This window comes from Acinonyx jubatus, chromosome D1 (genome assembly GCF_027475565.1).
Source record: "Acinonyx jubatus isolate Ajub_Pintada_27869175 chromosome D1, VMU_Ajub_asm_v1.0, whole genome shotgun sequence".
Classification (NCBI taxonomy): Eukaryota; Metazoa; Chordata; class Mammalia; order Carnivora; family Felidae; genus Acinonyx; species Acinonyx jubatus.
The window spans coordinates 16,970,319-16,997,353 of NC_069390.1; the positions used below are offsets into that span (position 1 = coordinate 16,970,319).

The window sequence follows — 27,035 nt, forward strand, 5'->3', positions numbered from 1 at the left end:
TGATTTGTGTCCTGGTACATGCATTCTGCGTAGAATTTGGTTATCTGTTATATTTACCTCTTCCGGCATCTTATACTATCTTGTGTTTTTGTGGAAAGAGGAATTCCTCTCTCGTTGTACCCAGGGCTTGCACAGAGGCGAAGCCATCTTTTAACTGAGCAGTGTCCCATAAAATGGTAGAGGTTTGGGGTTTTGTTCCTCCTTTTCCCTCCACCCACGTAAGGATCATTACTGTACTTAAGTTGTATTTTCATATCCAACTTGTCAGGGACAGCTACTACACAGCAGCCTCCAATCATAATTCTCCTGTGAGGAAAACCAACCAGAGCAGCCTCAGGACAGACCACAGAGAATTTCTACAGTGTGTGGAACAACTCTGACACTAACAAGGCAATGCTGCCTTCTAAGTTGGGGGAGAGAGCCAGGGAATGATGAATGACAGTCTGCTGGTGTGTGGAGATCTGTAACACATAGGTACAGAGGGGCATGCATTTTGATAAACTGGAGCCTAATTTGCAAATGAATAGCCTCCATGTCATATCTCGTTGTGGTACAAACACATAGATTCAGGCTCTTTCTTATATTGGCAAAGCAGCGAAATTGTGCAGATTATAAATGGTTCTCATGTGTTTTGTTTTTCTGCTATTCTCATTACTGCATCTAGAGTGTTTGCTGGGTCAGGTTGCATTTAAATTGGACATCTATTTTATGCATTCAGAATATGGCCCTGAACTGCTGTAGAGGTATAAGAAACCTGGGCTGGTACCTAGATTTCTGTACAGGGGAATATACAGGGAAATATTCCCTAATGTGTTTGATTTTTGAGATAAAAAGGCGACAAGTAGCATTCTGTTTCTTAATCCTGTACTTTTTTGGGTGATTGTCGTTAAAAAACTAACAAAAATATTTGATTAGATGTTTAAAATCAAGTGATTGAAATACAATTGACATTGGAAGAGAAAGTCACATTTAGTTAGCTGTTGCTCTGAGTTAAAAATTCATACTAGGCAAACTCTGTTATTCACTGGTTACGCATCCCTTATTTTCACATTGCCCTCAATCGTTTTCTAAAGCATTCCCTTCCATTAATTCGGTTGATCCTCAGTATTTTTCCGAAGTAGGCAGGACAGCATAGCTTAAGGCTTCAAGAAACATGGAGCACTTAAATGTAAACCAAATGGGTTCTGATTTTGGCTTCCTTCGTCTTTTATTGTAGAGAACTATCTTACCGCCACCATTCCCAGCATGCAGGGCTCTTTTTAGTCTGTCTCTGTGTTTATACTATTTTGCCCTCACATCTGGGTGTGTCACGTATTGGAGAACCATAGTGCTCCGGGGGGCCACATCTCTCTTGAGTACAGCAGCTACATTTTTTCTTATTTGGTGCAAATAAAGGCAGTTCCCAAGTTCTTAGAAGGGTCCCTCGATTTAGGCAAAGTTTGACTACCGCAGTCTTAGTCTTTTATAGTCACACATAAGAAGGGGTGGAGTTTATCTGTTAGAGCATGAATGGACTAAGTAAGAAAAATGTAAACCGCATTTCAATCAGGCTCTCAAATAAAGGATCTAATCCCCTATGGAGATGGAATATAAATCCCATTGATATGAATAAAAGGTCTAATCTCCTCTGGAGATAGGACGTAAACACCTACTGATGTAAATGTCTGTGTGTGTGTTTTGAAGGAAAAGTAAACCCCAAAGAATTTTTTTTAATTAAAAAAGTAAGCCAAAGTCTAATCAGTACCAAGACATGTGTACTCTCCACCATCTGTTAAGCATCCATGTAGAGAATTTTGAACTTTATTGAAAAAACTGGTAATTCCAACAGCTGCTGTTTCTTAATTCATGTATATTGTACTCTCCTAGTTCCGTGACACTTTGCAGAACTATAAAATGAGTATCAGTGTTCGCAACTCTCTAAGACCAAGCAGACCCTCTTTAGTAGACAGCATAAACAGTTTGGTGTATAAGATGAGATGGTTGTAGCTACTGCTTCTGTCAAACAGGTGGTATGCTTAAAGGGTATATCCCTTTTTAAAAGGTGTTTTAAAAGGTTAGAAACTGTTTAATTTTAACCCCGAAACTGAGTGTCGGAGAGTTTGGGGAAAACTTTCTAGTGCCTTACAAAACAAATAAAATGCAGTCATTTTTAGTTGAGTATATTTTTATATCTGCTGCTGCCAACATTCCTCCTCCTCCTCTGTCAAAATCCTGTCCTACATGTCTCCCCTGAATATTCCCTCTAATAACTTCAGTGCATATTCTTTCCTTGAATTGCACTTAGTGCATTAGAAAAGGGAGTTTATTGTCCTTTCCTTGTGTTCTTGTTCATAAAATGGTAGGTAGACCCTTCACTCAGAGTTCTGGGTGGTTTTTTTTCCTATTTTCTTTTATTAAACACACTTTTTACCCTGGATTTGATTTTGTCATTAATTTTATGTCAGTAACACATACACTATTCTTCAGAGCATAATCTGCTTCCTGTGACTTCAGTGTTGATGTATATTGTTGTTACTAATAAATGCAGTGGTTGAATTTCAGACAGTAGAAAACGTGTGTGTGTGTGTGTGTGTGTGTGTGTGTGTGTGTGTGTGTGTCCAAGTAAATTCTGACTTCAACAGATGTAAGTTTCTCCGTGTTAGTTTTTCTATACACAAAAATTAAGTAGCCCTTGTTCCCTGAGCAATTGGTACCTGCAGAATTTTTTCATTGCATTTTAGGTAGGAAGATAGGTAAGATTTGTTCTTGACTTTCTGTATTTGTGAAAAGTTTCTGTCTCTGGCATGAAGGGTGGAGGTTCTGTTTTCATATTGTATGACTGATTCATGGAGGGGACAATGGATGCATTTTTAAGGCAGTACCGCGTAAGATGTCTGAGTGGGTGTGGCCCTCTCATAATTGATATAAAACAGATAATGCAGAATGGAACACAGACAAGTTGAGTGACTGATCACTGACATGCAATTATGGAGGGCAGGGCCCTGCACCTGGAGTTCCTTTTGAGAGAAGCTTTCTAAAATTTGTGTGACAATTTGATGGAAATAAAGTGGTGGCTTGATTGGAGGCGTGGGGGCTGTCCTGCCATCTCTCCATCTCCCTTCTGTATTGACTGGTGCCATGGGACTTGGAATGATTGACTTACGTAGCTGAAACACGAACCCGAGTTTCTGTTGAGTTGGACCTACAGACTTCTGCATTTTTCTTTGGGATCCGTCTTGCTGTTGTGGGAACACGTTGATAGTATCGCTGAATGTCACAATATTGATCACCGTGACTACCTGTCTCAGAAACTGTGACTTGAAGTGTTACAGGCTCTGTGAACTCTTCTGCCTGAACAAGCCTTGATAAAACCTAGTGATGAGAATGTCAAGGGAATCTGAGGCTTGGAATTACATGCTGGGTTTATGGAGCAGTTCTTGACAGATGAATTGATTGGAGGGGGCGGTCCTAGCCATTCTGGACACCGGGCCCACGGGCCTATTGTTACAGAAAATATATTAAGGAAAGAAGATGATAAGTTACTGACTTTTCTCCCTCCCTTCTGCCTTCATTCTTTGCAGGTTTTCCTTCCTCATTGCCTTCTCTCCCTGCTCCCTTTTCTTTTTAACTTTCATTACCTTATTAGTCAGTGACAAATGGCCAGTTTGTGACACTTAGCCTTTTTTCAAAGCTTCAGGTTAATGTTCCAAGATAATTAGCTACATTTCAAGGTCTCCTTTATATGTGAATAGCATTGAAAGTACCAAATTGTTTATTTTGTATAACCTTCACTAATGACCAGCAGAAGTCCTTGCCGAATCAGAAGTCATGATTTCTTTGTTTAAAACACATAATAATAGGGGCGCCTGGGTGGCGCAGCCGGTTAAGCGTCCGACTTCAGCCAGGTCACGATCTCGCGGTCCGTGGGTTCGAGCCCCGCGTCGGGCTCTGGGCTGATGGCTCAGAGCCTGGAGCCTGCTTCCGATTCTGTGTCTCCCTCTCTCTCTGCCCCTCCCCCGTTCATGCTCTGTCTCTCTCTGTCCCAAAAATAAATAAACGTTGAAAAAAAAAACACATAATAATAAAAGTATAGGCTCCTTTCCTGTAGAGATGAGAGGATGCTTAAGAACTTTGTTTGGTACAGCATGTAGCTAAAATTTACGAAATTTGGTTAGCAGTATGCTCTCACTGCCACCCAGAACTAGTACTCCTCCAGGTCAGGGTCCTGCTGGAGTTAAAGTGACTGGTGTGTTTGCCAGCACTGCAGGACTAAGCTCTAGAACAAGACTGGACTGTGGAACTTAGAGAAGCCAGCTAAAGTGCACAACAACTCTCCCTTTATTAGCTAGTCCTTAAAAGAGTATACAGGGCTTCTGCACACCTGAATGCCTCCACTGCTAGAGCTCACCTAACTTTAGATTGTTGGTTTTCAAAATGCGGTGATAGATGTTTAAGTGACAGAAGGCATCAGTGCTTCCCTCAGACCTTGATTTTTTTACAAAATTTCATAGGCATACACAACTCCACACTTGGTATTCCTCTAATGTGAACACAGCAAGGAGTGCAGGAGCAATGCATTTTCTGTGTGGCACTCTGAAATATGCCAGAATCTTCTTTCAAAGAAAATTTTGCCCAGTTCGTACGACCTGACCTGTGTCCAATCTGCACGGCTTTCTTCTCTTCCTGGTTTTTTGGGTTTTTTTTTTTTTGTTTTTCTTTTCCTTCTCTCAAAGACTAATCTAAGTTTGCAAGTATTTTGATCCCTATGCCTCCCCACTGGTTCTACAGGCTTTGTTTCAAGCCCTGGGGGAGGAACAGTTGTGAATGTACTGTGACTCACTGACTCCCACTTTCGTGATTCTGGTTCTGATTGGTCGTCACCTTGTTCTAGCCATATGGCTGCCTAGTACTCTAGCCTGCATCCCTTTCTCGTTCTTTCCCCTACTGTTCCCTTCTGTTGTACACAACACTGGGAGTGGGTTCCGGGCTTTGTCTCTTGCTTCTGGTTTACCCCAGTTAGGCAGTAAGTAGGAGGGTGCACTGTGTTTCCCAAGGGTGGCCGTAGAGGAAAAAATACCCTTTCCTTTTGTGCCTGGTATAGTAATTACTTCGTTTCCTGTGCTGTTTCTGTTCAAAGTTTATTTTTTGGCAGGTGTCACATTTGTATTATATTACTTCCTCATGGTTTCTCTCCTTCCCCTGAATTAAGCTATTTTTTCTTTTTCTTTTTCTTTCTTCTCTTTTTTCCTTTCCTTTCCTTTCCTTTCCTTTCTTTGTTTTGTAGAGGTTCTGCTACCAATTCAGCTTATTTGTTACTGTGTTTCTTTAATGCTGGTTATATGTTAGGGAGGGGAACTGAAAGCAACTGTAAATAATTATTTAATTGTTACGCGTCTTACTGTTCTGGCAGTCACCGCACATCTACACGTGATACTCAGAATTATCTGTAGCACCATCCCTACCACTTTTCCTTCTAAACTGTATCCGTTCAATTACTCTGTCTTTTATACTGGAGAAACAGGATTTTGAAGACTTGAAAGTTAATTTTTTATAAGAATTTGATATTTTTATTAATTTGCATTTCTATTATTCTGCAGACGGCTCCTGCAAAGACTTTGGACTCTGCATCCTTTTTTTTTTCCTTTGTAATATTTAACTACTCAAAGAGGCAGTGACAGCAGAGTATAAAGTTTAGACTTTCCCTACCAAAAGTGGCCTTTATATGATATTTTCATTGTCTAAAAAGTGTGATAAATTATAAAAAAAAAAAGTCTCTCAAGGATGTATTTTGTACTGGGGCGCCTGGGTGTCTCCGTCAGTCGAGTGTCCAAGTTCAGCTTGGGTCATGATCTCCCAGCTCATGAGCTTGAAGCCCCCACATCAGGCTCTCTGCTGACAGCACAACACAGAGCCTGCTTAGGATCCTCTGTCTGCCTCTCTTTCTGCCTCTCCCCTGTTTGTGCGTGCGGCCAAGCACGCACGCACGTGCTCTTTCGCTCTCTCGATAATAAATAAACATTAAAAAAAAAGGATGTATTTTGTACTGACCTAAAGTTTTTAAAAATCCATTTTGTAAATATTTTAATATTCAAATATGTTAAGCAAATAACCTTACAAGTTTGAATTCTTGGGAGAATATGTGCAGTGAAATTGGTTAGAATCATAAGCAGGAATTTGAAAATCAACCTGGCCATATGGTTTTACTTAATCCTTTATTTAAAGATCTTCACTTGCTTATTTTTCTCCATTCATAATCTGTATTAGAAAATGGCAGTCTCTTTGATCAGAAATAGCAAATCTCAGCTGGTGAGCTCACTTGACCATGTGAGGAGTGCTGTTTATACCTCCTTCCAGCCATTAGGGCAAGAGAAGCAGTCCAAGTCTGGCCCCAAATGGTTGTGTTTTGGTTTTGGTTTTGGTTTTATATTACATGTTCTCGGAGTCATTTGCTGGTCTCTGGTCCCGTCACTTTATACATCCTGTGAAGAGACATTTACTTAGCCGCATAATCCTAGCCCAGAGTATAGTTGTGAACAAAATGCCCTTGCTTCATGGAGCCTACGTTCTGTTGAAATATATTAGAGTAATGAAAGTATCCAAATACGCATTTTTCTGGGGTTGGAACAGGGTCTAGAAAATTCAAAAAAACCTTAGGTTTAAGTTTTTCATCCCATGTAAGTAAATTGCTCCTCTGCCTAAACAAACGTGTGTTTTCACAGATCCTATCCCAGCAAAGAGGTCCTGTTCACACGTTACACATTTAAGTAATTTAGAATGACTGTTGTTCGTGTTGCATATTTCCGGGATCAAGTTTTCTCTGTTTAAAAGTCTGCTTAATGTTTGAAACTGAGATAGAAACATGATGTCTGTTTGAATAACGGACATGAGTATGGCCAGTGTCTGTTTTATCAGATATAAAAAGTAAAATGACCAACAATGTACCAGTCACAGTTGTGAGTACTTTACACCCAGCAGCTTGTTTGGTACTCATAAGAACCCTACGGATATTGTTTATCACCACATTTTACGGAACAGGAAATTGAGACACAGATAGGTTAAGTAACTTGACGAACATAGAACTGGTAAGTAGCAAAACTTGCAAAAGCAAATTTGTATCTCCAGAGTCATGTCTTCAGTGCTATGCTGTATTGCCTTTCCAGACTAGCATGCCAAGGTAATAACAGTCAAGGAATCCGAGCTCTGCTCTGTGATCTCCATTATCTTTCCTTCTCATCCGTGTGGCTCAGTTTCCCTCCATACGTAAACTGTTTCTCATGCCATCCGTTCCTTGTATGTCGACTCTGTGAATTTTAGATGTAACAAGTTCTAGATTAAGCTGGTTACAGAAAGACGTCAGAGGCGTATAGTTGCTTCACGTTTTTAGGGCTGACAGGACAGTATCCTGATAGATATTGTTTCTTTTTGTCTTCGTTGGGTAGAAAAGAGTAGTTGAACAGCTACGGAAGAACCTGATAGTAAAGCAAGAACAACCAGACAAGTTCCAAATACAGCCATTGCCACAATCGGAAAACAAACTACAAACAGCACAGCAGCAACCACTGCAGCAGCTACAGCAACAACAGCAGTACCACCACCACCACGCCCAGTCAGCTGCACCCTCTCCCAACCTGACCGCTTCACAGGTAAAAGTGTGGGTGGGGTACCGCGGGCTTCCTGTGGTGGGCTCATCTCCTCTTGGTCATGTAGAGCTGGGGTCTGTGTAAGACAACACTGAGCCCACTCGGACTAGACAGAAGTTGCTTTGGTTACTTTTTTTTATACTATGAACCGGGGCCAAAATCACTTGAAATTCATTGGCGGAAGGGAATGGTGTTACTAAGGCGCAGGAGTCACCTGATTGCCCACCTGCCTAAAGAAGAGGGGGAGCATAGTCAGTGGCAAAGGAAAACCACTTCTCTGAATTAGAACAGAACTACGGTCTTACTTTGAATTTCTGGAAGTTTTTTTTTGTTTTTTTTTTTTTTTGCACTTGTTCTAAAAGTCCGTGTGACTCTGCCTCTTCTAGAATGGTTTTTCTGGAATTCTTAGCAGTGAGATGTGGGAATTCCAGGAGCGGCGCCTTTGGAATCAGGTAGAAAGACATTCAGAAGAAGGGTGATATATTTCCATTATTCAGAGAAACAAAATGAGCATATGAATCTGAAGGAAATCTGAAATGGATGCTGTAGGTCTAAACTAGAACTAAGAACTGGAGGCTTACTCACATTCTAACTTGGTACAGCCCTGCAGATGTTTGTACTGAAAAGGCCATTTAAACTAGACTATAAGGATAGAAAGGCAATCAAGATACACAAAAGGGACCTATTTGCGAACAAGGTTCGGTTAAGAACACTACTCAGGCTTGATCTCCACACACCTACGTGTAATGTGGGCATACCTTTTAAAGTGGGACGGTCGAGCAGTGGCTCCTGCTTCGTAGGGGTCATGACCCCTTTAAGACTTCGTTGAAAGCTGTGGGTCCTCTCTCCAGAATGATACACATTCACACCTAATACACTCATTTTTGCACATGATTTCGAGGACATTGGGATGTTCTGAAGCCTAAGCATGAGTACCTCTCACCCACCAGTATCAAGTCTTCACTATATCTTTATATGTGGAGAAAAAGATTATAGTTTACCCGGTTATTCACTGTGTACGGACATTGGGCTGGTTCATCTGTAACATTTTGCAAGTGAAGAGTACATTACTTCTAAAAATACTAAAGATTATTAAAGAGAAGTAACATTTAGTGGAGGTTGCTATTTACTGCCACTCTCCTGAGTGCTTTACGTAAATAACATACACAGTCCTTACCTGAACCCTAAAAAGGCTATTATTATTATTATTATTATCATATTTTTTAGAAAAGAAAACCAAGGCATAGAGAGATTAAGTAATTACCGAAAGTCATAGAGGTGGTGTATGTGGTAGAGCCAAGATTTGAACCCAGATGTTCCGGTGAAAAAGTCTGTCCATCCATTCCTCTTCTGTACTGCCCTATAATACCAAAAAAAGAAATGCCAATGTTATAGAAAATGCCAAAGTAAGAAAAAGAGTAATTCCTTTGTAAATCAGATAGCTAGAGTATAAATTTTACCATCATCTCCACTTCAAGGCTATTTGAAAAAGAGGCATTCCAGACCCACTTTTAAAACCCCCTGGCCAGGATTTGTATTTCTTCCGAAGGACTGCTTATCAGATTACTTTTGTTGGAGTTGATTAGTTTGTTCTCTTGGAAAAATACAGTTTGATCAGAAAGTGTTTACATGGAAGGAGTGTGGTAGAATTCATTGTTTCCTAGTATGTGGGAGTTTTCTCTCTTAACCCGGGAACTTTCTGTTCAAGTAACATTCCCTGTCCTACAAATCAGAGGAAATACTTATGGAATACTTCCGATAGCTGTTCCCTTCCCTAGTAATCTCAGTTCTGTGCTGCTTTGGGATGGTGAGTGACGGTAAGGGGGCCAGGGGACCTGATATATTTAATAGATTTAGCTAAGCTTGTTTTATATTATTGTTTTGTTAAATGCAGACCTTTAATGTTAAAAGCCAAAAGACTCTCAAGTTTTTGGTTTCTGTCTTTACAGTAAACCGCCAATATTTGTTGGATGCTCTCGGTGTGCTAGATTCTGGTGGTCCTGGAATCTAGTCTATTACCATCATTTCATTCATTCTGTAAATATTTACTGGGTCTCTATTGTATGCAAACACCGTACTAGGCAATGTAGAAGGTAGATTCACAAATGAGACGGAATCTCTGTCTTTGAGAATTTTGAAAGTTTAGAGGAGAGGAAAATGTAAACCACTAACAAAGAAGAATACAATGAAAGTACCAGTGAGGATCTGTGAAAAGACCACAGGACAGAGTAATTTTAACTAGACGGATCAGAGATGCTTCATAAATGAGGTGGCATTTGAGCACGATGTGGACAGATGAATGCAATTTCAGTGAGGGGGCAGAGCGGGGAGAGCATCACAGATGTAGAGGACAGTGCGGACAAAAGCATGGAGTCACAACAGTAAATGCGTGCCCGAAGAACATCAAGGAGGCTGATGTGCTGCAGCATGGACTCTGGGAGAGAAAGGGAGAAAGAGGCTAGCTTGTAGAAGCCCTCCAATGCGGACAGAACCTTTGGGGTTTGGGGCAGTCATAGGGAGTCATTAAAGGTTCGTGCCTCTGGGGCGCCTGGGTGGCGCAGTCGGTTAAGCGTCCGACTTCAGCCAGGTCACGATCTCACGGTCCGTGAGTTCGAGCCCCGCGTCGGGCTCTGGGCTGATGGCTCAGAGCCTGGAGCCTGTTTCCGATTCTGTGTCTCCCTCTCTCTCTGCCCCTCCCCCGTTCATGCTCTGTCTCTCTCTGTCCCAAAAATAAATAAACGTTGAAAAAAAAAAATTTAAAAAAAAAAAAAAAGGTTCGTGAACTCGAGGACAAATGAATGGGAGGTTGCATACGTCCTATACTAAATATCTAGGTTCAGAAAGGAATGGCTATTAAGTAGCAATTAAGGCAGACAAAGAGGAGATGCTAGGAAGAGAAAGTTTTTTATTCTAGCATGGACCAAGGCATGGGGAGTGGGGGGACCAGCTCCCTTTACTCAGTTAACTCAAGCTCATCCTTGTATGTAGATTTTGACATTTTTTCAATCTATAGAAAAAAAGAAAAGAAAGAAAATAGAAAAAAATAGGAAGAGTTGAATGCAGGTATACCCTTCAACTTCTATTCAACTTCTCACAACCCTGTCATTTTTAACGATGTGATACAAATGGAAAGAAGCATGCAGTTAAAAAAACCAAATAGAAAATAAACCCTTAGGGACAAAAAGGGGGTTGGGGTGGTTCTATTTGCAGTCGTCTGAGTGTGCAACAGTTACCTTCCACTCAGAATTAAACGAAAAGAGTCTAAAATAGGTATGGAAGTTCATTAGAGCCCATAGTAATAATCCCTCTAACTTCTCATTTGTTCATTAGAGCCTGTCTGTTTTAAGTCAGAACCTCATGTTCTCCAGGTAAACAACAATAATAACTTGGTAAAAATAAATAAATAAATAAATAAATAAAAAGGATTTTGCTTTTAGTGCTTCTTGGCCTGTATTTCGGCATTAACTTCTAGTTGGTGCACTTTGGGTTTTGTCAAAAGTAACCTCTTCATGAAACCGTGTGGAAACTGCTATCTTATCTTGAAGCTGATCACAGTTGGGTGGCATCAGCCAGACAGACACTAACCACAGCTTCCAGAAAAATAATTTTATTTGTTGTTGGACACCTTTCCTCTCTGTGTCTTCTCTTCTTCTTGCCAAAAAGGTCAGAGGTTTTCGTTAGGTTTGGATTTCAAAATTCTGGATTCTCTTTGTCATCTAAACTCTAACAGTCCCAAGAGTTCTGTTTATATTTCCAGGTAGTTAGAATACAGTAAGCACCAGAACAGGGGTAGAGATTGAAGCAATACCTGTGTTAATACCTGGTGTCAATAACTAGTTAGTGAATATATTTTTATTTTTTTTAAGTTTATTTATTTATTTTGAGAGAGAGAGAGAGAGAGACAGAGGGGTGGAGGGAGAGAGAGAATCCCAAGCAGGCCTTGCACTGCCAGCGTAGAGCCCGATGTGGGGCTCGAACTCAGGGGCTGTGAGATCAAGACCTGAGCTGAAATCAAGAGTAAGACGTTTAACCGACTGAGCCACCTAGGCGCGCCCCATAAATACATTTTTCAGAAAGTTTTCATTGGTGAATATAGCACCAGGTCTTGTGCCTGTGTATACAGAGGATTATGTAGATGCTAGAATACATGTTGTGAAATTGGCTACAAATAAATATAAACTAGAATAAAATGCTAACCTAAGATGCGAACAAACAAATTTGTTAGCTTTCAGGGTTTTTTAAGTGTTGGCGGTTAATGGTAAGTATTATAATTCAGGTGAGTTTGAGGTTTTACTCCGTTTTTTAGCATGATCACTTTAGGATTATTCAAAATATTGGTGATAATTTACGTGAACCAAGGACACCTCAAACAAAATTACATGACCTCTTTCAAAGCAGCGACAGTATGCACCACCATTTTTTTAAAACCCATGTCCGTGAGTTCTGCTGATTAGAGCTTTTACTTCCATAACCTGTGCTGGGAACAAGATGGAATGCCATCTGTGTGACTTGCTTACCGCTTGAAAAGTTCTTTGTGTTTTAATGTCTTAAACTGAAAGATAGGGCTGATATCACACCGGCTTATGCTCTGTCTCTCTCTGTCTCAAAAATAAATAAACGTTAAAAAAAAATTTGTTTAATAAAAAAAATAAAAATAAAAAATAAAAACACTTATTATAAATAGCTGGCAATGTAAAGTCAGTCCTTCCTGCTACACTCCCATAATGCTTCTTTTTTAAAAAAAATATTTTAATGTTTATTTATTTTTGAGAGAGAGGGAGAGACAGAGAATGAGCGGAGGAGAGGCAGAGAGAGAGGGAGACACGGAATCCAAAGCAGGCTCCAGGCTGTGAGCTGTCGGCACAGAGCCTGAGGCGGGGCTTGAACTCACGAACCGCGAGATCATGACCTGAGCTGAAATCTGACACCCAACCAACTGAGCCACCCAGGCACCCCTCCTGTGATATTTCTAATGACATGTAGCATTTAGCTTTGGTTTGGTTTTTATCCTGGATAGATAGCAGATGACCCACTACTTCCCAGGATAAATATCAGCATTCCCCTCTTACTCCCATTTCACCTTTGAGGAGGCGGTGGCAAGGACAATGAGATGCGCCTGTGTTGTTGACTAGAGAAGAGGAAACAAAGATTTGGGTGATTTTAATTACAAGCATTAATAAGGATTGCTCATAGGCTATACGATGGGTTAGATGAGGCGAGGTCATTAATTGTTTTCATTGAAAGAAAATAAAGAGGTTAAAAGATAACGTACGTGTGTGTTTACGGCAGAACATAGAAATCGTTACCTAGAAAAAAACAAGTTAATACACAAGTGCTGACACAGCCACTGAAATAGAAATGCACAAGGGGATTTGTCCAGATCTCTTTCGGGGACAGCAGGGTCCTTTTCACTGGTCTGGAGCAGTGCTGTCCAGTAGAACTTTCCGCGGTGTTAGAAATCTTCACTGTCCACTTTGGTAGCCACTAACCACAAGTGGCGCTTGAACACTTGAAATGTAGACAGTGTGACTGAGGAACTGATGTGTTAATTTTATTCTGTTTTAATTTGAATTTAAATAGCCATGTGTGGCCGGTAGCTACCAAACTGGACAGTGCAAGTGTAGAATAAGAAGAAAAAGATGGAGTCGTGTCAAAATCAGAACGAGCATATTGGACCAGATAAACTTTCACGTCCCTGAAACGTTTGGATCTGGAGTGAGTAGCGGCACGAGAGAGGCGTGTATGCCACGTAGCAAGGTTGTTTGCGTTTTCTTGTTTCATAGCTGGCCCCTTTAATGACTCTAGTCAGAAGTCTGGAAACTGCGGCTACAGAGCCACAGTGGCACTTCGGGGAGCATCAGTCAGCCCCGCCACCTCTGTTCATCCTCTGATCTATAAGCCTTTTTGAAACGCAGGTGTTTGTTTCCACCTTGTCATATCTCACTGGATCTTTGATCGCTTCTGCAGCAGCCCTCTGGAGAAGAAATGGTAGTTAGTGACTCACATCCCTTTGATATCGAGAGCCAGTGTTTACAAAACCAGTCGGTCAATAGGTTTTACTATCTAGAGTTTGGGATTTACTGCCTCTGAGGCAACAATTGTGCAAACCCTCACGCGAGTTTCCCTTCCTCCTCTCTAGGGTGACACTCGAATGAAAAGACACTGTCCTTTCATCCCAGCTTTTGTGTCACAGGAGGCAGATAACCAGAATTATATGATGGCTTTCTTCATATTGATGAGGTTGTAGCAATTAAAGATAGAGATGGTGTGTACCTCATTGATTTGCAACTTCTACAGAGTTTAAATTAATTGAGAGCAAGAAAAGAATAAAAAACCAGACTAAATAGGTATACTCATATTCTTTATCTGTAAACCCACCCCATTCATTGTTGAAAATCCTGTGCCCATATCTGTCTGTAGTTACTACTATGAACTGGAAGCTAACTTTGAAAACCCTGGCACAAACTAGAGATTATCCTTCCCTATAGTAAGAAGTGTGCTGTGCGTACCCATAAGAAATGTTCTAGTGAGAAACTTGATCATGAGAATCGTTGCATTGTTTTCTTCTGGGGATTAGCAGCATATTGTTTAGCGGGGTCACACTTCAGTGTCCTAATATCTGTTCTCCATGTCTCCTAGAAGACTGTAACTACAGCTTCTATGATTACCACAAAGACACTACCTCTCGTCTTGAAAGCAGCAACTGCGACCATGCCTGCCTCTGTTGTGGGCCAGAGACCTACCATTGCTATGGTGACCGCCATCAACAGTCAGAAGGCTGTGCTCAGCACTGATGTGCAGACCACACCGGTCAACCTCCAGACGTCTAGTAAGGTCACTGGGCCTGGGGCAGAGGCTGTCCAAATTGTGGCAAAAAACACAGTCACTCTGGTAAGCCAGCAGCTGCTACTCATGTGTGCCCACATGAGAGGGTTCAGGATATGCATTTGTAGAGTATATCCATTTTATGCCCCTGCTGGATTTTTTTAGTCTCCGTCATTCAACCATACCAGGTTTTGCCTTTGGGGCTGACAAGGGAGTATGGCATTCCTGCCGGGTGCTCAAACAGCTGTAGAAGTGTCCTCGACACCAAGGACCAAAACGCATGCAGTGCGTTACCTGAGGTCAAAGTTATGACCTGGCTTGTGGGGGAACGTCCTTCATAGCAGCATGCACACTGTTTCATGTATCTCTCTCCATCCTGTTTGCAAACCTTCCTGTGATACTCGAATGCTTACACTCTCTGGTTCTGTATTACCGATTTGGGGAAAACTCCCTGCTGAATTCCTTTAGCTCAAATTTAGTTTAGTTGAAATGGGCTGCACCCAGGAAGTCCCAGAGCAAGCTGAGGTGCTTTACAAATATTCGAGAAATCCAAAAATTAACAATGTCCGTGTCCAAGGTCCATCAGAAAAAAGATCCCTTGAAGAAGAAGTACTTGAACCAGAATTGTTGATGAGAGTCTAGGGTAAAACCATTTAGAAACTGATGCTCTCTGAAGCTTGGGGGAAATAGAACCAAATTGTGGTTTGGAAAAGTCCTTTCTTAAAATGCCAGCTAAGAGCTCTTGGTGGTTTTTGAATGATGACCAGTGACGAGTGAAAACTAGATAGCAGTGAAGTGACGCTTCAGCACTTACCAGGAATCTTGAGAGAAGCAACCAGCTATCTCAGCCAAATGCTGAGAGTTAGAGAGTTCTCTACAGGAACAAAGCTATTCACCGCTAGAGAAAGCTCTTCTATTAGGAAGAAGCCCATTTGGCCAGGCAGCAAGTTTGATTTTACTTTGGATCCAGTCTTGATTTTTATAATACGTACATGCAAGAGTTCTTGAATGTCAAAGGAAATTGTCTAAGATTGCTGAGCCTGCTGTGTTTTACATGAGGCAGGTAAGGAAAATGAAATGCGGTTGGTTCATTTTGTAGGCTGGAGCGTGCAGGTGAGAGAGTAAGACAGTTTTCTCGAGGCAGAGTCAATTCAGATGGGTAATTCTACAATGAAAACTTTTAGAAAGGATCATCTGACCCAGATAATAGCGATGCTAAAATTACTTGAAGAACGCCTAAGCTTTGATATTGAACAATTATTGTCCTCTGGTTTATTTATGTTTCCCATTTTTTAGCAGGTTCAGGCAACACCTCCTCAGCCCATCAAAGTACCACAGTTTATCCCCCCTCCTCGACTCACTCCACGTCCAAACTTTCTTCCACAGGTGAGTAAATTAGTGACAGGCCCAGTGATGGGTTAGCCGAGACAAAAGTCCTCATGGGCCCTTTCTAAGCAGCCTGAAGTGTGCTTATCAGCTCAGCTGTGTTCAGATCTGACTTGGCTGAAGATTCTACCTGCTGATTTCTGTACCATGAAGAGGCGTATTTTATCACCAGGGTTTCTAGGCAATGACCAAAGGCAGTAGCAGAGGGATGAGAAGAAAAGGAAAATTTAAGATAGCACCATTATAAACCTTACAATGTTAACTTACTGGAAATTTAACCAAACCTGCCTACCAGTGGGGAAGGAATATAATTACTACTTTTTTTTTTCCTAGATGCCAAAGAGTAGGGAAGGAAACAATAGCCAAACTAACTCGTAGAAACCATTTAGTTTTACTGTGATAGGTGATGGCATTAAGCATCATACTTAAACACAAAGCCTTGCCTATAGAGGTTTAGACTAGGGGTCTACACAGGGAGCTTTCTACCTGGGCTCAAGCAGCTCTGCTTGCCCATATTCTCCTGATAATCGGACTGAACTCACCATTCTCATTACAGAGTGTCAGGATTGCCCCAGTCTGGGTTTTGAGAGGACTTGACTTGCCAGGTAGAAAGGCTAGGAGTTCCCATCTGAGGCCCCATGTGGCAGGCAAAGAGAGAAGAGAAAAGAAATTTGTGTTCAGTGGCCATAAGTGATTTCTGAATTGCCTGTGTGGTAGGGATGGGCATTGCTAATGTGAGAGAAGGTGATTTCAGTCATTTATCAGGTAGATCCTTAATAAATACCTTGCATATCAAAAAAGGCACTAAGCACTGTGGATATGCCAGTTTTCAAGATAGACTGTTCTCTGTCCTCAGAGAGCTTCAGACATGTGTTCAGACAATTACAGTGTCCATTATGGGAAGTACAGTTTAGTCTGACCACATGTGGGAGGGGCACCCAACTCATTCTTAAGTTTTATAGAAAGTTTCATGGAAGAGTTGGCATTCAGTCTGAGACTTAAAATCCTAGTAAAGTTAGCCTGTCCAAATTTGGGGGGAAGAACAAAAATGTCCCAGGCAGAGGGTAGAGCATATATGCAAATCCAGGATGGAGAGATACATGTAAGCTTAAGGAACCAAAGGAGATTTGGTGTGGCTAGGCATAGTGGGCCATGTGGCTGACTCAGGCTAAGGCAAGAGGTGAAGCTGGAGAGGTTCATTGTGCCAGATCTTGTGGCCTTCTAGGCTGTATAGGAGTTTGGGCAAAAGGCCCTGGGACAAACCCAGGAGCAATGGGGATCCATGAAAGCATTTTTAAACAAATGCTTGAAATGATCAGATCTTTGTTTTAGAAAATTCCCTCTTGCCACTGTGTGGAGAATGGATTGAAGATGATCAAGACTGTGGGCAGGAGGTATAGTTAGGACATCATCAACAATAATAGCAGCTAATGTTTAGAGACTCCCGCTATGTGCCACCTACTGTGTTGGGCACTTTTTATGGGTTATCTATTTTAATCTTCACAATAGCCTTGTGAAAGTTAGGTATTACTTTTTTTTAGACAAGGAACGTAGGGCTTAGCCCATGTTTTCCAGACGGTGGGTCATGACCCATTAGTAGGCTGTGTGAAATCAGTATAATGTATTGTAACCAGAGTTTTCAAATAAAATCAGCAAAACAGAATGTGAAATGGTAGAGTACCTAGCACACATGTAATGTTTCGTGAAGTTTTTGTTTTGTAGAGATACAGACATATGTCTGTGTGTGTGTGCTGGTTACAGTATGAAATGTATTCCCTACTGTGTGTCTGCAGCAGCCACCACCGGCTCTTCTTTTTTTCTTTAAAGTTTATTTATTTTGAGAGAGAGAGAGCATGCGCACGCGGGGGAGGGGCGGAGAGAGGGAGGCAGAGAATCCCAAGCAGGCTCTACGTTGTCAGCGCGGAGCCCGACGCGGGGCTCAAACCCACCGACCGCAAAATCGTGGCCTGAGGAGAAATCAGGAGCCCGACACTCAACTGACTGAGCCACCGAAGCGCCCCACACCACCGGGGCATCTTAAGTTCAGCTAAATACTCAGACTCACAAGACTGTCCAGGCCCATACTTGGTACCAGTGTACTTGGAACAACGTGAGACAGAAACCAGAGCTTACCAGCAAGACAGCGTCAAGACATTTTGCTTCAGCCCGTATAGCAGTCTCTGCAGCCGTCTAGTGATTGCTGAGATGCGGGGACGTGAGATCCTGAAGAAGACCGTGGTAGAGCCAGCCTGGCACAATAGTCTTATGCTTCACAAGAGCCAGTGCGTCTTGTAACAACTCTGTAGGCATGGCTTTCAGGGTCCTCCCAGTGGACATGCCCGGTTACAAGAGTCACCCCACTGCATGAAGCCCAAAGCAGAGCATCCCATCAAGTATTTATAATGCTCCCTGTTCAGATTCAGTTCGGATTCAGTTTAGCAGTGAGGGATCATTTCTACCGTAAGCGATGTTGCCTGGTAACATAGTTGACATTCTTACCCTTAATCAGGTTCCCAGGGGAACAGAGCTGGAGCGTTAACTGAAGGTCAAAATTTCATGCATTGGGGGAAAGGATTTTGCCCATAGGGTCACTGTATAGAAAATTTGAAAAATGCTGGCTTAAATCAGGTATGTTACTGAGGCTACCTGGCTAGTAAGTGGGAGGAACCAGGATTTGAACCCAAGCAAGGCTGACCTCGTGTTTTTCATTGTAATTTTTGTTACCGTTTCAGTAAGCCAAACATAAGTGGCAGTAAGGACCTAGGAAGTAGCCATAATTGAGAAGGATTTAGGAAGTAGAGGTGAAGTAGGAAGCATCAAGAATGGTTCTGAAGTGTATTTAGCAAGAAAGCCATTTACCAAGGTGATGGTAATAGGAGGAAGAGAGGGTTAGGGGAACAAACAGGTGAGTTTTAGACATGTTGATTTTGTTGTTGATGTTGTTTTGAAAGATTTTATTTTTAAGTAATCTCTACACCCAACATGGATGGGGCTAGGACTTAACAACCCTGAGATCAAGAGTCTCATGCTCCACTGACTGAGCCAGCCAGGTACCCCTAGACATGCTGATTTTTAATTTCTTATGAGATTTCCACGTAGAGATACATGACAGGAAGTTGAGTATATTCGGAAATGTCTGGTCCTGAGATGCAAGTGTGGATGGACGTCTTCAGTACATAGATGGTAATTGAAGCCATGGGATGGGTGAAAAACCCCAGGAAGAGTGAGAAGATTGGGGAAAAAAGAGGTTCCAGAACAAAACTCTGAGAAACACTTAATGTTTAGGATTGGGCAGAGGAAGAGGAAGTCCACAAATGTGACTTAGAGAGGGAGTGGCCGAGAACAGGGAGTTAGAGAGCAAGGAGCTGGGCTGAAGTGAATTCACGGACATGAAGAAATTTAGAATGTGAATTAAGATCGATGGCCGCATTATTACCATACTGGGCGCAAGTTCTGGGTGAGACCAGTCTCTGGATTAGGCATTTGATCTCAACCTGAGGAAGCAGCATGGTATGGGAGAAGGAGCTAAGGTTTGGATCCAGAAGAACCATGTTGTAGGGTAGCATTTGGACACCGTTAAGAGCTGATGAGTCTTCTATAAGATTATATATCCTGATACGTATAGGACTAATAACACCAAAATGAATATTAATAAATATTGGTACTCAATACCATTTCACATATATAGTATAAAAGACCTGGCAATGTTTTAGACTTACAAGGCTTATGAAATTTCTTGAAGTAATACAGTAATTGTTCTCTCTTTCCCCATAGGTTCGACCCAAGCCTGTGGCCCAGAATAACATTCCTATTGCCCCAGCACCTCCTCCCATGCTTGCAGCTCCTCAACTTATCCAGAGGCCTGTCATGCTGACCAAGTTCACCCCCACGACCCTCCCTACCTCCCAGAATTCCATCCATCCCGTCCGTGTCGTCAATGGGCAGACTGCAACCATAGCCAAAACGTTCCCTATGGCCCAGCTCACCAGCATTGTGATAGCTACTCCAGGGACCAGACTCGCTGGACCTCAGACTGTACAGCTTAGCAAGCCAAGCCTTGAAAAACAGGTACAGGCAGAGTGTGCATCTGCTTGGGGACAGTGGCCTTGCCATTGAGACCGGGCTGTCTCTAAATACATTCTCTCAAGAACTCTTCTCTTTATCTCAGCACCATTGTCCGTAACCTGTTGCTTATCATGTGATGGTTTATCCATAATGCAAAAGGGCCAGTCTTACTGAAGAAAGTTGGGTTGTTTTTCCCACCATCCCTGCGCAGAGGGATTCAGATTCCCGTGTGAGTGGGCTCCCCCTGCTGGTTCCGAAGCAGAAATTCACAGATGGGTTCTGCTGGTCTCAGTCAGGAAGCACAGAGATATAATGCACAGAAAATGCCTTATTAGTTTCGGCCCAATAAGAATCCAGATGAAGATACGGCTGTGAAAGTCAGGAAGAGTAAACAAAACAAGGGAAAGGATTTCATTTGAAAGATTTCCCCTGGTTATTACAGATAATGAAGAGCCAAATGAAAAAATTAAAATTTCTAAAAAGCATTTTTTAACTCTAGAGAATACAGACATTTTATTTTAGCTCAGATGTTGAAGCCTCTCGTTTATATTTCTAAAGTCAGATTTTCTCTTAAGAATTCAAGCCTAGAGAAATACAAGTAACCTCCAAAAATACTTACGAGTTCTGTAACAGAAGACTTCTAAAAACAAGAGAAAGGATTTATAGGCAGTTACCATATTCTATTTAAAGAAAGACCAGTGATGAGAAAAGAATTTTGCAAAGAAAAGCATCGTCTTTTAAGAAAGTTGCTTTAAAAAGTCATTGACCTATTTCTAATTGCTCAGGCTTGAGTTCTCATTCATCTGAAAATAGTCTCTAGTGATCCTGAATCTTGTGCTTCTGGATGGCTGACCATGATTCAGAGAGGCTGGCCAGATGGTGGGGTATGAGAGGCTTCCTGCTGCCTTGGCCTTCTTGAACAGAGGATCCTTATGCGTAGAGCACCCGGCTTTCTATCCAGACAGCTCATAAATGCAGCAGACCTTCCACTAAAAAGCTAGGTATTAAAATCTTGTGCTCAGAAAACACAAGGGAAAACACATCTGTTTTCCTGGAAAGCTTACTCAGACCCCAGAAAGTGCTTTGAGGAACATTTCAGAAATAGTTACACCTTTTTAGATACACCGTGTTAGATAATGAGCTTTTAAACGCATTATCGGCAGAACTTCATTATTAAAACATAAAAGTAAAATACTGAAGCTGAGAAGTTTGCGTAGGGGCATGTCTGGAGATCGTCTCCCCTCGTGCCCTGTGCTGGCTCTCAAAGAACGTGAGGGGCCTTAGAGTTCCAAAGAAGGTGGTTTCAAAGCACTCCTTTAGATTACTAAATAGTATTTTTCTTTGACCTCTCTTTCGATATAGATACTTTTAGGAGACATTTTTTTTCAGTTTCCTTTTATTTTTGCATTTCTTATTTTTTCTGATCACATCTAAGATAATACATATTAATTATGAAAGAAAATTCTAACATTATAGAACTATATAATGTACAAAGTGCATCCACCCCGTAATGTGTGGAAAGAGTAAACTTCCCCATAATTCTAACTCCTGACTCTTGAACAGTATGAACAGTTCAGATTATCTTCCTCCATATTTTCTATAATACATTTTTAAAGCAAAAAAACAATCTATATTTTGTAACTTGCTTTTTTTCATGTTAGATGTTGAATATCTTTTCATGTTTTGGACTTATATGTTAATAGAGTTTTTAATTTTAATTTTAATGCTGTAAAAGGGTTTTCAGGAAATCTTAAAAAAGCTTTTCTAAGCAGTAAATTCCATGGTCTCTCTTTTTGTTCATCTAATAGAGGAATCAGCCGTTGCTATTTTAGTTTAGCAGACCACCTGCCATAACGGGCTTGCAGGTTAGCAAGCTCAGTCAGCAGGGGTGCTCTTTAGACTGGACTCCGTTCTCAGAATTTTCTTACTTTAGATCTTTCTGCTATCCTTCTTTTCTCTTCTGTGTTTCATTTCCAGTATCACATTTATAGCCATTAGGGGATCTCAGAGATGGGCTAAAGAGTAAAGCAATGTAAATATGTAGCCACAGAAGTACTACTCAGAGTCTGCTCACAGAGTTACCAGAACCTGCGTCCAGCATTCTCTATGTGACAAGGCTAGATGGGTTCCTTTCTGCTTTCTTCTGTTTCTTTTAGGGTGATAACATTCATTTAGTAAAAATACGTTGATTACGTGCCAGTTGCTATGCCGAGTGTGATGCCTAAATACAAGGGTGGATAAATGAAGGCCTATACCCTCACAGAGCTCAATCTGTAGTGCATTTCGAACAGGTATGGAGGCTGTGCCTCCAGGGGAGGAAGCGTGGCAAGTTGTATAGTTTCAAAGGCCTCCCACCTTGGCATAGAAAAGGAAGAAGGGAGTGTCAGTTACAACAATAGTGCCTCACTTCTTCCCCTGTCAGGCATTGCCAACTTCCTTCAGCCCAGACAAGAGCTCCCTGTCTTACCCTCATTAGAAGCCACATTACACTGCGACTCTGAGAAAATGAGTGCTAGAGTTTGAGGAGCTTTGAGGCTGGAAACATGTTCTAGGCAGAAAAGTAGATGGAACCAGACAGACTTACAGCCCCCATACCGCTGACTTTTATGTCCCTGTCCTCTCTAGCACTCTACAAAATGGGGCTAAACACCTGTTAATGATGGAACGAGCTAAAGCATTTAATTTAAAGTCCATTAGACTGCGCCTGATGCAGTTAGTTCTCAGGAATTACGTTCATTTCTTAATCCACCACACCCACCCCTGCAACAAAGACCTCTGTGTATGTCCCCAAGGCTAAGCTACTGAGAAAAAAGTGCTGGGTTCCCTGTGTGTCTTGGATAGGAACCTACACGAGATCCTCTAAACAGGATCTAAACAGTGCTTCCAAGATGAGAATAGTATCCAATGTATTCTCCTCAACTTCCATTCTTCCCTGTTAGTAAACGTGAGCTGGTAACTCTTCACCTTCCATTTTAACACTGGTGCTCTAGCAGGGAAAAGAGGTCCGAGTGACCAGAGATGGATTTTGCTTTGCCTTCAATCCAAATTTATTCAACCTCGATTGGTGAAACTATTTGGACATGTATTTATTTGCAAGTGACTAACTTTGATTATTCATGCAGCCAAGTCTCAGAAGGTGAATTTGGAATTCAGGGTGTAAGTGGTTAACCTAATTCTAATCTTATTCGGAGTGTTTGATTTCTATCTTTGTAACCAAAAAGAACCGGATTTCTAAATTCAAATAGTCACGAGTGTGAGGCAGTAAATACAAATGAGTAAAGCAGGCTGGAAGTAAACACATGGACTTTTATTTTTCCATTTTCAGTGGGAGCATGAGTATAAGAGATATCCCACTTTTATTCTTAGTTTCTGGTTAAAGTAGTGAGGCAAGCATGACAAAATTTAAATTTGGCCTTGGTATCAGGAAGACCATAGAATGTGGAAGAGACTGTAGTAAATGGGAAAGTAATACCGTCTCAGGGGGCAACTACTGCTTGATAATAGCCAGTTTTTATCCTACAGAAATATTTCCAAGAATGGCCAGAAATCCCAATGTTTTGAGAAGCCACCTAGTTGTAAAAATACTGATACCTGTTTAAACACTATGTAAAGCAAAAAAAATATCTGCAGGGCAACTTCATCTCTGGACAATAGTTTGTAATCTCTGATAGAGACCAGACTTTTAGCTTACTCCATTTTTGGTTTTTTGTTTTTTGGTTTTGGTTTTCCCCAGTTTTTTTTTAATTGAGGTGAAATTCATACCACATAAAAATGAACATTGAAATGAACAAATCAGTGGCATGTAGTACATCCACAGTGTTGTGCAACCACCACCTCTGTCTAGTTCCAAAACCTTTTTATTACCCTAAAATAAAAACCAGTATCTAGTCAATAATTACTCTCCATCCATTCCTCTCCCTCCCACTGGCAGCTGCCAGTCTGCTTGTTTGTCTCTCTAGATTTACCTACTCTGGGTATTTCCTTTGGGTGGAATCATATAATATGTGACCTTTTGTGTCTGGCCTCTTTCAGTTAGCATAGTGTTTTCCAGATTCATCCACATTATAACAGGTATCAGTACTTCATATCCTTTTAATGGCTGAATAATAGTCCATAGTATGTATATACCGTAACTTGTTTATCTGTTCATCCATTGATGGACATTTGGGTTATTTCTACCTTTTGGCTATTGGGAATGGTGCTCCTATGAATATTTATGTACAAACATTTGTTTGAATACCTGCTTTCCATTCTTTGGGGGTATATACATACCTAAGAGTGCAATTACTGGATCATGTGACAATTCGGGGTTTAACTTTTTGAGGAACTGCCACACTGTTTCCACAGCAGCTGAATCATTTTCCATTCCCACCAGCAATGTGTGAGCATGCTGTTTGCTCCACATCCTTGGTAATGCTTACTGTTTTCCCTTTTTAAAAATTATAGCCATCCTAGTAGGTGTGAAGTGGTATTTCATTGTGAGTTTGATTTGCATTTTGTTAATGATTAATGTTGTTGTTGGACATCTTTCATGTGCTTTTTGGCCATTTGTATATTTTCTTTAGAGAAATATCCAAGTTCTTTGCCAGTTTCTATATTGGGTTGTTTGTCTTTTTGTTGTTGAGTTGTGAGGGTTCTTTGTATAATCTGGATACTAGACTCTTATCAGATATATGATTTGCAGGTATTTTCTTCCATTCTGTCGGTGGTCTTTTCACTTTTTCTTTTCTGGAAGCCTGTGTTTTCTTCGTTTTATGGATAATGTACTTTGATGCCCAAAACGTTTTAATTTTGATGAAGTCCAGTTTATCTGTTTTTTTCTTTTGTTGCTTGCGTTTTTGGTGTCCTATCTAGGAATCCATACTGACATCTAAGATAATGAAGATTTACCATAACCTAATTTTTCTTCTAAGAAGTTGTAGGGTTTTAGCTCTTCTATTTAAGTTAGTAGTTCATTCTGACTTAATTTTTGAATGTAGTATGAGATAAAGGGTCCAGCTTAATTATTTCACATGTGGATATGCAGTTCCAGCACCATTTGTTGAAGATACTGTTCTCTCCCCATTTGAATGATCATGACACCATTGTTGACAACCAGTTGGCAATTGATGTGTGGATTTATTTCTGGACTCTCAGTCCTATTCTTTTGGTCTGTAGCTCTGTCTTTGTGCCAGTACCTACCACACTCTCTTAATTACTGTAATTTTGTAGTAAGTTTTGACATTGGAAAGTGTGAGTCGTCCAACGTTTTTCTTCTTCAATATTGTTTTGGCCATTCAGGGGTCCTTGCAATTCCTGCGTGCTTTTGAGAATTGGAAAAGCCGATTCTTCCGACAAGAAAACGCTGTTGGAATTTTCAGTTCTTGAACATGGATGTCTTTCCATTTATTTAGTTTTGTGTCTTTCAGCAGTGCTTTATAATTTGCAGTGCACAAGTCTTTTGTCTCCTTAGTTAAATTTATTCCTAGGTATTTTATTCTTTGGGATGCTATTATAAAATGTAATTGTTTTCCTAATTTCCTATTGCAATTGTTCATTACTGTTATGTAGAAATACAGCTCATTTATCTTGTACCTTGCAACTTTGCCAAATTTTTTTATTAGCTCTAGTAGTTGTTTTGTGGATTCTTGGAATTTCTATATGTAGGATCCTCTGCAAATAGAGATAGATTTAGATCATCCTTTCCAATTTTGATTCCTTTTATGTCTTTTCTTTCCTAATTGTTCTGACTAGAACTACCACCACAATGTTGAATAGTCATGGTGAAAGTGGGCATACTTCTATTGTTCCCGATCTCGGAGCGAAAGCATTCAGCCTCTCGCTGTTAAGTATGATGTTAGCTGTGGTTTCTCATAAATACCCTGTATTTATAAAGTTGAGGACATTTCCTTCTATTTCTAGATTTCTGAGTGTTTTATCATGAATGAATGTTGGATTTTGACAAATGCTTTTTTCTACATTTATTGAGATGATCATGTGTTGGGGAAGAGTTGCCCTCCTTCATTAATGTGGTATATTACATTGGTTTTCTTACATCTTTCGTTCCTGGGATAAGTTCTGCTTTGTCGTGGTGTATCTTTTGAATATACTGTTAGATTCAGTTTGCTAGTATTTTATTAAAAATTTTTGACTGTAGGGCGGAGCGCCTAGGTAGTTCAGCGGTTAAGCGTCTGACTCTTGATTTCTGCTCAGGTCATGATCTCACGGTTTGTGGGATCCAGCCCTGTATCTGGCTGTGTGCTGATAGTGTGGAGCCTGCTTGGGATTCTCTCTCTCCCCCTCTCTGTCCCTCCCCTGCTCACATTCTCTCTCTTTCTCAAAATTAGATACATTAAAAAAAATTGAAAGAATGTTTCACTATATTCATAAGGGGCATTGGTCTGTAATTTTCTCTTTTTGTGGTGTCTTTGGCATTAGTATCAAGGTAGGGCTGGCTTCATAGAACAAGTTAGGAAATATTTTCCTCCTATTTTTTGGAAGAGTTTGAGAAGGATCAGTGTTAGTTCTTTAAATGTTTGGTAGAATTCACCAGTGAAGCTGATTCTGAACTTTTCTTTTTGGAGAGGATTTTGATTACTGTTTCAATTTCTTTAGCTGTAACAGGTCTGTTGAGATTTTCCAGTGCTCGAGTCAATTTTGGTAATTTTTATATTTATAGGAATTTGTCCATTGCATCTATATTATTTAATTTGTTGGTAATTCTTCATTGTACTCTCTTCTAATCCTTTTTTTTTTCTTCTGTAAGATAGGTAGAATGTGTATTCTGTGGTTGTTGAGTGGATTGTGCTTTATATGTATGTTAGATCTTGTTGGTTTATAGTGTTGTTCATGTTCTCCATTTCCTTATTGATCTTCTGTCTACATGTTCTTTTCTTTCTTCTTAACTTTTCTGTTTCCTTCCTCCCTCCCTCCCTCTCTCCTCCCTTCCTTCCTTCCTTCCTTCCTAAAAGAATTTTAAGTAATCTACACCCAACGTTCCCACTTGTGTTTATGATTTTTGTTATTTGCATTTTCTGTTTTTTCAGTCTGTCCAACTAAAGGTTTCTCAATTTTGTTGATCTCGTCAAAGAATAAACTTTTAGGGCACCTGGGTGGCTCAGTTGGTTGAGCATCCAACTGCGATTCAGGCCATGATCTCAG

The 27,035-nt window shown here is 40.8% G+C and overlaps 1 protein-coding gene and 1 long non-coding RNA gene across 24 annotated transcripts in view; both read left to right on the forward strand.

Annotated features, from left to right (window-relative positions):
* PHF21A (PHD finger protein 21A) overlaps positions 1-27,035 on the forward strand; it is a 191,782-nt gene that overhangs the window by 134,106 nt on the left and 30,641 nt on the right. For 13 of the 23 annotated variants that reach the window (XM_053203252.1, XM_027072793.2, XM_027072790.2 and 10 more), the window contains 4 exons: positions 7,419-7,622; positions 14,259-14,510; positions 15,741-15,830; positions 19,605-19,898. In XM_053203252.1, the coding sequence (XP_053059227.1) occupies positions 7,419-7,622; positions 14,259-14,510; positions 15,741-15,830; positions 19,605-19,898 (840 nt within the window). Of the gene's footprint in view, positions 1-6,025; positions 7,154-7,418; positions 7,623-14,258; positions 14,511-15,740; positions 15,831-19,604; positions 19,899-27,035 lie in introns of those variants that run through there. The other 10 variants (XM_027072797.2, XM_027072808.2, XM_053203250.1 and 7 more) reach the window with 5 other exon arrangements.
* LOC113603370 (uncharacterized) lies at positions 8,375-11,031 on the forward strand. Its single transcript, XR_003424938.2, has 2 exons — positions 8,375-10,148; positions 10,394-11,031. It is a non-coding gene; the product is annotated as an uncharacterized LOC113603370 (long non-coding RNA).